General features: G+C 55.5%; 2 protein-coding genes and 1 long non-coding RNA gene across 4 annotated transcripts; 2 read left to right on the forward strand and 1 right to left on the reverse strand.

Annotated features, from left to right (window-relative positions):
- On the forward strand, nucleotides 1–1,064 carry LOC147351482 (uncharacterized). Its single transcript, XR_015147541.1, has 2 exons — nucleotides 1–126; nucleotides 782–1,064. It is a non-coding gene; the product is annotated as an uncharacterized LOC147351482 (long non-coding RNA).
- Nucleotides 1,065–3,019: 1,955 nt separating this feature from the next.
- On the forward strand, nucleotides 3,020–6,533 carry TMEM101 (transmembrane protein 101). 2 transcript variants are annotated; one of them, XM_086357454.1, is made up of 4 exons: nucleotides 3,020–3,187; nucleotides 3,505–3,685; nucleotides 4,554–4,700; nucleotides 5,481–6,533. In XM_086357454.1, the coding sequence occupies exons 2-4, from the start codon at nucleotides 3,542–3,544 to the stop codon at nucleotides 5,787–5,789; spliced, it is 600 nt and encodes a 199-aa protein (XP_086213580.1). In that variant the 5' UTR covers nucleotides 3,020–3,187; nucleotides 3,505–3,541; the 3' UTR covers nucleotides 5,790–6,533. The 2 variants fall into 2 exon arrangements, with proteins under 2 accessions (XP_086213580.1, XP_086213579.1); XM_086357453.1 differs by having other exon boundaries at nucleotides 3,020–3,179.
- Nucleotides 6,534–7,473: 940 nt separating this feature from the next.
- NAGS (N-acetylglutamate synthase) lies at nucleotides 7,474–13,282 on the reverse strand. Its single transcript, XM_086357447.1, has 7 exons — nucleotides 12,700–13,282; nucleotides 11,851–12,125; nucleotides 11,523–11,736; nucleotides 11,041–11,221; nucleotides 10,044–10,215; nucleotides 9,765–9,947; nucleotides 7,474–8,088 (listed from the first exon to the last, which is right to left on the reverse strand). The coding sequence occupies exons 1-7, from the start codon at nucleotides 13,123–13,125 to the stop codon at nucleotides 7,935–7,937; spliced, it is 1,605 nt and encodes a 534-aa protein (XP_086213573.1). The 5' UTR covers nucleotides 13,126–13,282; the 3' UTR covers nucleotides 7,474–7,934.
- Between the last annotated feature and the right edge of the window lie 1,101 nt (nucleotides 13,283–14,383).

Here is a 14,383-nt window from a genome sequence, read left to right on the forward strand (position 1 = left end):
CCTTTGTACCCCCGTGAGCACTGGGCCTCGTCTCTATTGTAGGCAACCGACTGCAGCATCTCAAGTTCAAAATATGACGGGCATCTGGATAGCAGGCATGATGCTGCTGCTGCCTCAAACCCCTGGGTATGTGACTGGCCTGCAACAGGCCGTTAGGAACTTGGATGACCTGATGGCACTTGTGTGTAGCCAGCCTGGGTTACTTGACTTGTAGCCTGGGCAGCTGGTGGGGTGGTGCTGAGCAGTGTGGATTCCCAGCTGGGCTGGTCACTGTGGCTGTGACCGTGGTTATGGTTGAGTGCAAGTGCAGGCGAGGCCCTGGGGGAACCAGAGAGCAGGGGAGCCCTCGAGAGGCAGCTGGGGGAGGGAGAGAAGATGGAGCTGTGATAAAGGAAAAGGGATGGTCCTTAGAGGTCTTTGGGGCTCCATTGTCTGCCCAGGCAGGGTGGAGTAGTGGGAGGGGAGAAATGGCTGTGTTCAACTCTCAGGGCCTAGGACCGACCACCCCTCCCTCACCTATTTCCCTCTGATCTAGCATAATGCTCTCATCTTTCCCAGCCCTGGGAAGAGCAGTCTGGCCCCTAGTCCTCAACACCTCTTTGGGAAAGAGGGAACTAAAAGGTAGAAAGACCAGAGGGAACTGGGGTGGGACAGGTACAGTCAAAGTTGCTCAGTCATGTCCGACTCTTTGCAACCCCATGGACTGTAGCCCACTAGGCTCCTCTATCCATGGAATGCTCCAGGCAAGAATACAGGAGTGGGTTGCCATTCCTTTCTCCAGGGGATCTTCCTGACCCAGGGATCGAACCCAGGCCTCCTACATTGCAGGCAGATTCCTAACCATCTGAGAGCCACCAGGGAAGCCCTATAAGGAAAGCATTCATCTTTGTCTCCTTTCTCTTGCTCACACATGTTCCTGGCCTCTGCTGCTGGGGACTTGATCAGAAGCTGGTTGCTAAAGTTATGATGGAGGTAGGGTGGGTAACGGTGTTGTTCCCATGGGCACAAGCCAGGCAGGCTTCTAGAACTATTTTGTGGACATACACTGATCCCAGTTCTCAGCACTTTGCTCCTTCCTGATGGCTGTGCATTTTGTCTCATTTGAATCGGGGATAGCTGAGGAGATTGGAAAAAGAAAAACAGTTGGAAAGTTGATACTGTAGTATGTGCCTGTATTGTGTGTGTGTGTGTGTGTGTGTGTGTGTGCGCGCGCACACGTGTGCCTGTATTTTGGTAAAAACTTGTCTCATGTGGTGGTAGGGGGTAGGAAGGGTAGGCAAAATAACCTTTAACCCATTCTTTTTCTCATTCCCTTTGACTGAAGTTTTCCCACCCTCACCCTCAACTCCCCACCCCAGCAGTCACACAATCTTATTCCCTAGTTTTTTACCTGGATATGTCCCTTTCTCACATTCTTTCTGATACACCTAGACTTTAATCATAGTGACTTTGTAAAAAAAAAAAAAGATATGAAAAGTGTTTTGTTGTCCAGCTTTCACTGGCTGATTGGGAATTTTAAATTCCTGTCTTCAGAAATGCTACTTTAACATAAGCTCCCTCTCCCTTCCCCAGGGAAGAAACACACCTCCTGAATTAAAGGACCTTACAAAAATGCTTACAGAGTCTTCAATATTAGAAGATGAATTTGTATGTTGCAGGGTGGTAGAGGGGGTGCAGGAAGATAGGTGGGGGTGGCCGTGTGGTGACAATCCCAGAGTGCCTCGAACTTTTGCTCATTTGTTCAACAAACAGTTACTGAGACATGACATAGTGGCAACACGTTTTGTTCATTTACTTATCTATTTGGCACACATTTCCTGAATGCATCCCATCTACCTGGCCCTGTCGATATAATAGGCAGAAACCAGACATTGTCCTTGCCCTCATGGAGCTCACAATCTAGTGTTAATCTAGTCATCAATAGACAAATCACAAATATACAATTGCTAATGTACTAAGTGGGAGAAGGCAATGGCACCCCACTCCAGTACTGTTGCCTGGAAAATCCCATGGATGGAGGAGCCTGGTGGGCTGCAGTCCATGGGGTCGCTAAGAGTCAGACACGACTGAGTGACTTCACTTTCACTTTCCACTTTCATGCATTGGAGAAGGAAATGGCAACCCACTCCAGTGTTCTTGCCTGGAGAATCCCATAGACAGAGAAGCCTGGTAGGCTGCAGTCCATGGGATCGCACAGAGTCGGACACGACTGAAGCGACTTGGCAGGCAGCAATGTACTAAGTGAGTCAAGGGAGAGGTGCCTGATGGTTATGAGAACAAAATAGAGGATCTGAGAACAAACAAGGCCAAAGGGGGAGACCAGTCCGAAGCCTGATGCAGCTAAACTGACAAAAAATGGTAGATTGGGCTAGAGTTGGAGCGCTAGAGCTGGAGGAACGGACTGCTTGAGATGACCCGTATGTCCTCGTCAGGTCTTTCTTCTCTCGGGGGACAGAAGAAAGGCAAACCAAGACCAAAGTTCTCTACAAGTGGCTCTGAGGAGACCCTCTTACTCTAAAGTTATAACAGAAGCAGAGGGATTTCGTGTGTGTGATTTCCTCTGTGTGTGTGTGTGTGTGTGTGTGTGTGTGTTGTGTACACCATTCACTGAAGCCCTACTATGTGCTAGGACCAACACTGTCAACATTTAAACTTCACAACCCTGTGACGTCGATGTCATTCCAGTTTCCCAGATGAATCTTGGGAAGTATAGGAGATACATTGAAAGTCACAGAGTTGCGTTAGAATTGGAGCCCAGGTTCAGCTGTATTCAAAGGCTAGTTCGCTTACTGTTCCTTCCTCTACTCTAGTTTTCAATTTTGCACCTATAAGGACTCCTGAGCCTCCCTGGGCAGAAAGAATAACGGAACCCTGCAGCTACAATACTTTCTTCAGTCCAGAACTAGAGAGTGAGAGCTTTGTTTCCCGACGGAAGCGGGGAGGAAAGAAAAACCCCCGCGAAACCCGGAAGTTGTGCGTCGCATCCTCGCGCCGGCCTCCCTGGCCGCCGGGTGAGGCTGCGGCGGACTGCCCTTTCTCAAGATGGCGTCGAAGACGGGTTCGCGACGGTGGATGTTGCAGCTGATCATGCAGTTGGGTTCTGTGTTGCTCACACGCTGCCCCTTCTGGGGCTGCTTCAGCCAGCTCATGCTGTATGCTGAGAGGGCCGAGGCGCGCCGGTGAGCGGGTCCGTGCGGTCGCCGAATGTGGTGGGGGCGGTCCGGCCCGTCCCAGGAATGGGGGTGCGGTGAGGTGGGGAAGAAGTTGTGGCCTAGAAGTTGGGACCCTTGGACTGGGAGGAACTGGGACCTCGGACTTGTTAGGGACTCTGGTCTGGAGTATGGTGGGCATCGAGCTTAGTGCGGGGGTTCTAGCCATGAGAGGGGGCTCAGGTTTGCAGAAGCAATGGAGCTTGCGGGAACCCGAGGAGTCTCAAGACTCTTCTTCCCGCTTCATCCTGTGCTTCAACTCTGTCCTCGTTCCTTCCCCCTTCCCTACTCGCAGGAAGCCCGACATCCCAGTACCCTACCTGTACTTCGACATGGGGGCGGCCGTGCTGTGCGCTAGCTTCATGTCCTTTGGAGTGAAGCGGCGCTGGTTCGCGCTGGGGGCCGCACTCCAGCTTGCCATTAGCACCTATGCCGCCTACGTCGGGGGCTACGTCCACTACGGGGACTGGCTGAAGGTGAGCACCTCGCCCCTAGGTGGGACTTGGCTGTAGTGCCGGGGGAGCCGGTGCCTGGGACGGCTGGACAAACTAGCCAGGAGCACAGTGCGAAGCCTGGGAAGGTTGAACCCCCTTGATTTGTGGCGGTTATTACAGACGACAAGAATGGAAGGACCTTGGAGACCAGCAAACCTCCCCCTCAGGGTGCAGAAATTGAGGTTCAGAGATGGGAAACAGACTTTCCCAAAATTACACCGCAGTTAGCATTACAGGTGGGACCAGAAACCAGGTCACCTGGTTCCCAGAACTCTACACCATTAGTTTAGTTATCAGAGCCAGGGAGAAAGGAACCTTAGAGAGAACCTAGTCCACCTATCAGATTTTATGAAATTTATCTAATCCGAGGGCAGCATTTAATCCTGTAGATTCCAGGACCTGTACCAGGTACTACAGGCTTGGAGATAAGCCTGGACCAAGGCATTACCCGCAAGGGATGGACTGGCAGTCAATTAGGGGAGGCAGGTGTGAGAATAGCTACTGGACAGTGAGATCATTGGTTAGTTTGGGGAACAAAGTATACCCTATGGCAGAAAGAATATTGAACTTTGAATGTGCAGACCTGGGGATGGGGAGAGGGGCAACGCTTGGTATCTGGGTTCTGCCACTTTCTGTAGGACCTTGGACAAGTTTATTAACTCCTCTGGGCCTCAATTTCCACTTCTGATAAAAAGAATTATCTTTCTCTGCTCTACCTGCTCGTGGTAATGGTAAAGAGGGTTCATCAAATGAACCGGGATGTGTAGAGATGGGCAGTTCTGCACTCCGGGCAGCCAGGAGAAGTGCAATGGCTTCAGTTTCTGATTGGGGTCCCCTCGCCTTGGCCTAGGTCCGTATGTACTCACGCACAGTTGCCATCATTGGTGGCTTTCTTGTGCTGGCCAGCGGTGCTGGGGAGCTGTACCGTCGGAAACCCCGCAGCCGTTCCCTCCAGTCCACCGGCCAGGTCTTCCTGGGCGTCTACCTCGTCTGTGTGGTAGGTTGGGGGATTGTCAACTGGAGGTGCTTCACTGGGAGTGAGCTGTGAACCGATGCCTGGTGCCTGGCAGAACCCAGGGAGGTGGACAGAACGAGGCTTGCATGTAGTTCCTGAGGGCTTGACTCCCAGCAGTTGCCCTCTCCAGCTTCTGGGCCTTGGGAGCCTTTCAAGTGCCTGAGACCTGGCTGAGAGTCCCTTCTTCCAACATTATTGCACCAGGGAGAGAAGAGGGTGAATTGACCATTCAGTCCCAAGCCTGAGAGCCAGGAGGACAAGAGGGACTGGGCCTCTCATGGCTTCACCCCCCAGAGGACTGAGAGAGGGGACAAAGGAGAGGTTTGGTAGAGTTCAGGTCCCACCTGGGGCTTTGCCACTTAGAGCTGATGGGGCTGCCTGGGGGAGCCGGTTATATCCTCCCTGGTGCTGGGAGTGGGGCCAGTGTGGAAGGGAATGTCAACGGGCCTCAAGTCACTTAGCTTCATCTTAGATACAGAGCACCATCTCCCATGTGAAGAGCTCTGTATTCAGAGGTGAGAGCCCCAGCCTGACTGTGGACCCTCTTTCCTTCTGAGCTCCCAGGGTCAGGATAGACAGAGACCCTGGCCTCACGGAGCTCCCTTGTCTGATGGGAGACACAGGTCTTATTTTCAGAAAGTCCCAAGTCTGAGAGGGGAGTCGAAAGCCCACCTGGTAGGGGCTGGCTTGCATCTCAGGGGTGGCCTTCCCAGAATAGGCTTCTCAGCCTATTCAGAGCCTCAGAGGATGGTGTGTCTCTAGGCCTACTCACTGCAGCACAGCAAGGAGGACCGGCTGGCGTATCTGAACCATCTCCCGGGCGGGGAGCTGATGGTCCAGCTCTTCTTCGTGCTCTATGGCGTCCTGGCCCTGGCCTTCCTGTCGGGCTACTACGTGACCCTGGCTGCCCAGATCTTGGCTGTCCTGCTGCCCCCGGTCATGCTGCTCATTGATGGCAATGTGGCCTACTGGCACAACATGCGACGCGTTGAGTTCTGGAACCAGATGAAGCTCCTTGGAGAGAGTGTGGGCATCTTCGGGGCCGCTGTCATCCTGGCCACTGACGGCTGAGTTGCGCAGCACGAGTCTGAGAATGGGTGCAGGGAGCCACTAAAGGCCACCGTCTGTTCCTCCTTGCTGGCCCAGTTATGTTTATTTATGCATTTTGGTCTGTTTGATCCTTTGCGTTATGTGCATGTGTGTGTGTGTATGTTGGCAAGAGGCAGGTCTCTTCCCCAGTTCCTGGGCTCAGGCCTTGGTGGGGTGGGAGCCCTGATGACTCTGCCCTACGGGTTTATTTTTCCTGTTTGTTCTGAGGAGAGCTGAGGCCACCTGTTCTCCTGGGTCTCCTGTCCCAGGAAATGGAGTAAGGCAGGGCTATGGGGGCAGGGGTTGAGGGTGGGGGACACTGAGAGTGGGAGACAGGGAGGAAGACCAGGAACTGAAAGTGAGCCAGTGTGAAAGATCCTTCTTTGAGCCTGGCAGATGCAGCTAGGCTCTGCAGTGCTTTTCTGAGACTGAAACCGAGTGTGTGTATTGACACATGGATCAGGCCCAGGTGGAGTAGAGGGGCTGGGCACTACGCAAGTCGTGGGCTCTCAGGGTGTGCCAGGAGCAGACACAGCACTAGCTGTCACCCACCTCTAGGGCAGAGCAGGCCCCAGTCTACTCTGGAGTGTGCAGGGGTAGGGCAGGCAGTGGCCAGCTTCCTGCCTCTGGCCTTCTGTTTCCAGCTCCGTGGTTGGCCTGTTGTGGGTGAATGCCCTCCCAAACACCAGACCACACAGTCCTCCAAAATTAAACATTTTATATAGACGTTTGGCTTTGCTTCTCTGTTCTCCCCACGGGGCACTTTGCTATTGGCTGGGATTGATCTTGGGTTTCTTGAAAGCCCATACCCGGGTAAGGCCCACCTTGACCCACCCATGACCTTGCCCCTGTCCTTGGGCTCTCTTTTCAAGTCTGCAAATGCTCCCTGCAGTACACGCTTTGACCTTTCACTCACTTCCTCTCATGGCTTGTCTTTTCCTCCCCATTTGGTGCCAGCTCTTTTGAGAGAAATCTTTGGCGAGGGCAACTAGAAGGAGAGGACTGATTAAGGGTCCACTCTGAGGCCGAGGAATTTTCATTTCACAGATGAGGAGATGGAGGCTCAGAGGTTGAGCTACTAGCCTGAAACCACAGATCTGGATTCCAGGCCCAGTCTGTCTAAAGCCCACACCCAGCTGTGTGCTCGACGCCACCCCTCTCTTCAGGGAAGACAGGCTGCTCTAGGGGAGTTGGTCTCTCAACAGCCCCTGGTCCCCTCCCTACACATCCACACACCTCCTGACAGAAAGTAGCCTCAGCAGCCATTGTGGAGCCTGGCACATCGTAGGGGTCAGAAATGCCGAATGCAACCTCAGGCTTTGGACTTTGGCCTGTCTGAGATGTCCCACTCCTGCAAAGATGGAGACACAACCTCCAGGGGGGCCAAGGGGAAGACCTCCCAGTCTGGGCTTGGCTCTGAGCCCTGCCTGGCAAGGGAGGTGGGGCTGCTGTCAGTCCGGTTTGTGGAACAGAAGGTGTTTCCTAACTGAGGGGTAGGGTAGCCCCTCAGTGGGCTGCTGACAGTTGGCTGAGGGAGGTGGTGGCAGCATTCATCTCGGGGCCTGGGCCTCGTTTAGCTCTTCTCTTCCTCTAGGAGACCCCTGGTTCCCCAGCCCGCAAGATGTTGCTCCCAGAGGGTCAGTGCTAATTTCAAGTGTGAGCTGACTTTCAGACAAGTACTTGCATTTTAATCAAGGCCTCCTGAGATGTTTTAAGACCTGAAGGAATTAAAATGAATGGTGGAATATAAGGCAGATGTGGGTGATATTTTGGGCAAGGAAGCCTCAAAACAGCACAGTGGTCAAAGACACTGGCCCACCCTCAGCCTTGAGTAGAGCCCTTAAAGGCAAGCCCTCCTCCCTCCAAATTCCTAGACTGAAAATTCAGAGCCATCTGGTTGTGGCTTTGGAGCAAGTAGGGGGTCTTGGGCAGGCCCTTTTCCTTCCTGTGCTTGTCCTCCCTTGGGTACCCTTCTCTGGGCAGGGTAGAGTAACAGCTGCTGCTTCCTCTGCAGTTCACTCAGCCAGCATGTCTGGTCCGGCCTGTGGCGGCCTTGGGTCTCCTCCAGCAGGCACGGCCTTTAGTCCACACTGGCTGTCCCAGGGCCTGAAGGGCTGGTAGAGAGGGTCAGCTGCCTGGGTCAGAAGCTGGCTTGCAAAAGGAGTCCGGTATCCCCTTGGCATGGTTGACCAGCTCATAAGAGTCCCGGATATCGGCCAGACCAAACCAGAAGAAGATCCACTGCTTGTTGGAGAAGCTGCCATCACTGTGTTTGAAGTACCTGGTGGGGGTGGGAGATAGGTTTTAGGCAAGGCCAGGGCTCACTACCGGAGAAGGCAATGGCACCCCACTCCAGTATTCTTGCTTGGAAAATCCCATGGACGGAGGAGCCTGGAAGGCTGCAGTCCATGGGGTCGCTGAGGGTCGGACACGACTGAGTGACTTCACTTTCACTTTTCACTTTCATGCACTGGAGAAGGAAATGGCAACCCACTCCAGTGTAATTGCCTTGAGAATCCCAGGGACGGGGGAGCCTGGTGGGCTGCCGTCTATGGGGTCGCACAGAGTCGGACACAACTGAAGTGACTTAGCAGCAGCAGCAGGGCTCACTACTCACTGGTTCATTTATTGAGAACCTACTACTGGCACACCACATTTTGTGTTTCACTAAGGTGGCGCTAGTGGTAAAGAACCCGCCTGCAAGTGCAGGAGACATAAGAGACCTGGGTTCAATCCCTGGGTATGGAGGATACCCTGGAGGAGGGTATGGCAGCCCACTCCAGTACTCTTGCCTGGAGAATCCTAAGGACAGAGGAGCCTGGCAGGCTACCGTCCATAGGGTTACAAACAGTCAGACACGACTAAAGCAACTTAGCACATTGTGCTTTGCAGGTACTGTGTTTTTTACAAATTCAAGGTTTTCAGAAACCCTGTGTGGAGCAAGTCTTAGCAGTGTCATTTTTCCAACAGACGTTTTCTCACTTCATGTCTCTTTGTTGCATTTTGGTAATTCTTGAAATATTTCAAACCCTCCACCAGCAAAAAGACTGCTCACTGAAGGCTCAAGTGATGGTTAGCAGTTTTTAGTAATAAAACTATTTTAAATTTGAGGTATGTACATTGTTTTTTTACATATAATGCTATTTCACACTTAACAGGCTACAATATAGTGTAAACATTCATACATACCAGGAAACCAAAAAATTCATGTGGTTTGCTTCATTGCAATATTCACTTTATAGTGGAGGTCTGGAACCAAACTGGTAATATCTCTGGGGTATGCTTGTATGTGCTGTACACTCTGCTAGAACCTGAGGTTTGTAATCTGATTTTATTCTCATAGCACCAGCCAATAGCCTGGTGTTATGCTATTTTCACAGAGGAGCAGCTAAGGCTCGGAGAAGTTAGCTAACTAGCCAGAGTCACACAGCTAGGAGGGTTAGAGTGAGGCTGCCTTTTCCTCTCTCCACACTGCCTTGGCTGTGCAGCCTGGGGAAGGGTTCTTGTTCTGTTCTTGGTGCCCACAGAGCAGAGTAGTAGGGGAATGAGGGGATAGATAGCTGCAGAAGGAAAGAGAGGAGGGGGTGTCCCACTGGAGATGCAATGGGGTCAGAGCTCTGGGGTCAGAGCTTGGCAGCTGGGCCTGGACTAAAATGGTAAGAGGCTGAATTTCTCCAGACCCTGGGAGAGGCAGGCTGTGTGCCCGGTGCAGACTGTCTTCAAGGCATCTACCTTAACAGGACAAAGCAGAGTTAAGTGTGCTCTGCCTCTAGAGAAATCTCAGGCTCCATGTGTGGTCTGCTCCCTGGGGAATGTGGGGCCACACTGATGTGCGGGCCATCTCTCATGGGGGAAGGGTGGCTAATGAAAGGAGGGGATGCCCAGCCTTCCAGGCTGGTGGATCCCCGGCATGGCTGGTGAGAGCTGGAGAGGGGAGCCAGGAAGGGCAGAACCTACCAGGGATTGATGGGGTTGGTGACCCGGGAGCGCCAGAAAAGTGTCTTCAGGTCCCGCCGCAGGCACTCCCACAGCATCTGGCCGGAGCCTTGGCCCTTGCGGCTGGAGCTCACCACAAACTTGTCTAGATACGGGGTCCCCCCCAGTACCGGCTCCGTGGTCAGAATGGCGGCCGCGTTGTACCTGGCGCAGCGGGGGAGAGGCAGGCTGGGACCTCTTCTTGACCCAAAGCTCTCCGGCTTGTCCCGTGGCCCCTGCCCTCTGGGGCCTCAGGCTCACCCCTCAGAGAAGTAGACAGAGTGCAGCCTCGGGCGCAACGAGGCCAAGTAGTCGTCCCGGAGCTTTTTGCCGAAGCTGGCGTTGACCAGGTTCACGAGGCGGCCCTGGTCCAGGCTGTCCAGGCAGCGCACTCGCAGCGTCCGCTCGCAGGTCTTGAACAGCGTCCCCGAACCTGGGGGTGGGATGAAGGAGGAGCAGTTCGTTCAGCCCGAGATCCAGGTCCCCTCCACTCCTACGTTTGCGCAGCCTGGTGGAGGTTCCAGACAGGAAGGTGGCTGGTGGGACAATTACCTTCTTTGGGAGCTCTCCACAATGAGATGCTTCCTATGGTCTGCATAGACTTGTCTGTGTTTTTCACTCAGGGAGATGCTTTTCCTAGGCAGTTCGTCCCTGGAGTTCCCCCCTCACCTGTGGTTCCACTTACTTCCCCTAGTCCCGCCCATCCCTGCCCACCCGGCTCCTGGCCCCGCCCACCTCTCCTCTGCTGTGTGTGTACTTAGTCGCTTAGTCGTGTCGGACTCTTTGTGACCCCTTGGAGGTAGCCCGCCAGGCTCCTCTGTCCATTGGGATTCTCCTGGCAAGAATACTGGAATGGGTTGCCATGCCCTCTCCAGGGGATCTTCCGAACCCAGATCTCCCGCATTGCAGACGGATTCTTTACCATCTGAGCCACCAGAGAAGCCCGAGAATATTGGAGTGGGTAGGCTATCCCTTGTGCAGGGTATCTTCCCGATCCAGGAATCGAACCGGGGTTTCCTGCCTTGCAGGCGGATTATTTACCAACTGAGCTACCCATTCCACTTGGGTCCCCTGGGTCTGTGGTTCCTCCCATACAGCCAAGTCCCGCCCACCTGCCTAGTTGCACCCAAGTTCCAGCCCAGGCCGGTCCACCTCCTTGCAAACCTCCCCCAGGTTTGGCAAGGGCAGGAAGCCTTTTCTGTGGCTTCTCCTGCCCCCGCCCCCCCAAACTCCGGCGCGCCCCTGCCCTCGCCCTCACCCCTGTTGCTGAAGAGCTCCGTGAGCAACATGCTGGCAGCGGTGATGACGGCGGAGGAGTGATGGGGCAGGCGACTGAGTACGTCCACGATGAGCCGAATCCGCTGGCGTTCTTTAGTGCTCACCCAGTCGGCATTGGTCACCAGGTCCAGGTCAGCGGGCAGATTGACGTTACTCAGGACCTGTGTCCCGGACTAGGGGGTGAGCCTCCGACCTGCAGCCGCACCAGGACTGCGTCCCCGCCCTACGGACCTCTCCTCACTTAACCCCTTTTCCCTTACTTCTTCCCGGAGTCCTCCACCAGGGAGAGCTCAGATCTAAACACCGTAGGCTGAATCCCTCCCTGACACTCCATTCCCGACCCTTGCGGCTTCGAAGAGACTGACTCTGCGACCCATAAGGGAGGCGTGCAGGGGCCGCAAGAGAGATGCTCAGCGGAGGTGCGGAGGCACGGGGACTGGAACCCGAAAGGAAGAGACACACCTTGTGACTGCCGTCGTGCAGGCCGCCTGTGGTGTTGAGGAAGATGATTTTGGTGGGCCGCAGCGCCTTAGCCAGAGACGCGGTCACCTCCAGCGAGTCCAGGAGCACCGAGCGGCGCGCGGCGGTCTCCCCAATGGGACACAGGATGGGGATGCTTCCGGACTCCAGGCACCACTGGAGCAGATCGGTCTCCACGGAGACGATGCCACCATAGCTGTGGGCCAGACGCGGGGCTCAAGGAGATCGCCTCCGGGCCCCACGGGGCTGGGGCTGCGCAGGCGGAGTGGCGTGATCCGAGGACGCCGGGACAGGCAGGGTCGGCACTCACCTGGCGTGAGGGGCTGGCTCAGCAGCGCTCAGCACAGACCCGCCGCCAAAAAAAGGCACGGCAGCTGCCGCATTGTGCCTCAGGGCGTCCACCAGCACCTTGCATCTCTGGGCGAGCTGTGCCTTGGCTTCCCAGAAGGAAAGACAGCCCGAGGGCGCCGTGGGAGCAGGCAGCCCCAAGACCACCAACGGCTTCATGTCCATGCGCTGCAGGAAGGCCAGGGCGAAGGCCAGGCTGGATACGGCCTTCGGGCACTTCACCACCTCCTCATCCACCTGCGGAGAACTGGGTGTTCAGGGGGCAAGACGCCCACCCTGACTCCTTCCTCACCTGCTCGTTCCTCCAGCCTGGTCCTCAGGGTCCCCTCTGGGGGATCCCCATCCTGGCCAGGAGTTATCAGACCCCATTTCTGGTCACCTGCGCCCACCTGCTCTGCCCTTTGCCCTGTTGGGTCTTACCATCATCCTCTTATCTCACACTAGCGTTCCTCGCTCGGCTCCTCCCTGCGACCTTGGACTCTAGGACACCTTAGGGGGAGGGGTGACACAGGCAGCTTCTCTCCAGGTTCCCCAATGGCCAACTGAACCCCTAACTGTGCCCAGGGTGGGAGGACTACTCTGGCGCATCATATTCCACGGGCTGGAGACCCCAGACTCCTCACCCGGGCTGGGAGCCAGGCTTTTAGAGGGCCGCGGCCTCTCCCAGTCCCGGGCGCTCGTTAGGGCTCCGTTGATCCCCTTCCTGGTTCCCCTCCCCAATCGACAGCCCGTCCTGCCAGGCCCGGCGACACATTGGCACACAGCCCCCAAGCCCGGTCTGTGACCCAGCCCGACGCCGGGCTCGGCTCACCTCGATGACGGCGAAGGGCCTGTCGGCGGAGTGATGGCAGGCCTGGAACTGCGTGAGCCAGTGGCGCGCCTCCCCGGGACTGGCCCCGCACTGGTTCAGGAAGGTCTGGATGTCTCGCTGCACCAGCGAGCGGCCGGCGGGGGGCCCCGGGGAATCGGGGGGAACCGGGGGCGCTGGGGGCGGCGTCCATAACGGCTCCTCCGCTGCAGACGGATGGACGTCGTCCTTGCCTCCCTCGGCCTCCTCTTGGGCTAGCTGAGCCGGCCCCCAAGCCGTGCTGAGCCGGCGTCCCGGGCTGGTACCCCTGGTCGCCTGCCGCCGCGCGCCGCAGCTCAGCCTTCGGGCGCTCCCCGTGCCTCGGGGGCCCCGGAGCCTCCTGCCCGCAGGCGCTGCCCACAGGGCCCAGGCCATCCGCACCGTCGCCATGACAACCAGACCGGATCGCCCCCCCACCAAGTGACCGTCTGTCAGGAGCTCCTGCCTTCAGGGGCCTCTTAACCTGCAGCGGGGCGGGGCTGAGCCGTTCGGGGCGGGGCGACGACGGTTAGGGGCCCGCGGGTCGGGCCACGGGTCAGAGGGCGGCGCTGACAGGATCCCCCGCCCCTTGAGGGGGGTGACGGAATCCACTAGCGAGAGTCACGAGGCCGAGATAAAGGGTGGCTGAGGGTCTAATCTACTGCCAAGGCCGGTTTCAGAAGGGCTCAGGGGCCCCAAAGGTGGCTCTGGCGCTCTCCAGGGTCTTGAACAATCAAGGAGAAGTCTGACTAGGGCAAGAGGGCAGAGCAGCCGCCTGACCAAGGAAGGAGGCTTATGGGGCAAGAGTGAAAGCCCGGAGGTCGGGGAAGCCTCTGCCTCGTTTGAGCTCAAAGAAGATGGAATCACGTGGAGGTTACCAGGGTTTGCCAAACCCCAGCCACTGGGTGCCACCTTGAAGAATTTTGTCTTTGTGGATAAATTTTAAATTTATCCTCAGGATAAATCAGGACTGTAACTAGAAGGCTGATGTCACTTGTTAAGAAAGCCTTACAAATAAACAGGTTAAAAAATATTATAAATTCCAGCTGGATAGTGTTGACTTCTGTTGGAAACAAAGATGGTTAGGGAGTGCCAGGTGGTAGAGATCCCATAGCAAGCTTGAGGCTTCTTCCTTGGTAGAATAGCTGCTGACACGCAGAACACCAGGCCCTGGGCAAACCACTTCACAAATAGTAACTCACTGAAGCCTTACAATGACTCCAGAATGGACACTCTTATTATACCCATTTTATAGATGAGGAGACTGAGGCACAGAAATGTGTGAGGGCCAAGGTCACTCAGTTCATGAGCAGTGGAGGTGGTCTTTGAGGCAAAGCAGTTTTGTTCCTGATTCATGTTATTAAGCAAGATGTGCAAAGGACTTGAAAACTTTCATAGGATGTGATTCATTATTGCATAAAACTGTATACGTGTGCTGCTTAAAAACACCCAGTGCACAATCAGTGGTACACATCCTGCCCTCGGATACACTATCCTCTGATGGGGTCCTACCCTCTGTCCTTATGGAGGGTGAAACCAACTGCAGAGGGGCGACGAATTGGCTGAGGTCACACAGCTTGTTAGTGTCACGGCCAGACCCTTGGCACCCTTGGGTTCCCCCACCCCACCCCCGCACAGTCAAGACTCCTGGGGCTTTGCTTGCGTAGGG

The sequence above is a fragment of the Bos grunniens genome, chromosome 19 (genome assembly GCF_055505025.1).
Source record: "Bos grunniens cultivar Pamir isolate PY7600 chromosome 19, Bosgru_T2T1.0, whole genome shotgun sequence".
NCBI lineage: Eukaryota > Metazoa > Chordata > Mammalia > Artiodactyla > Bovidae > Bos > Bos grunniens.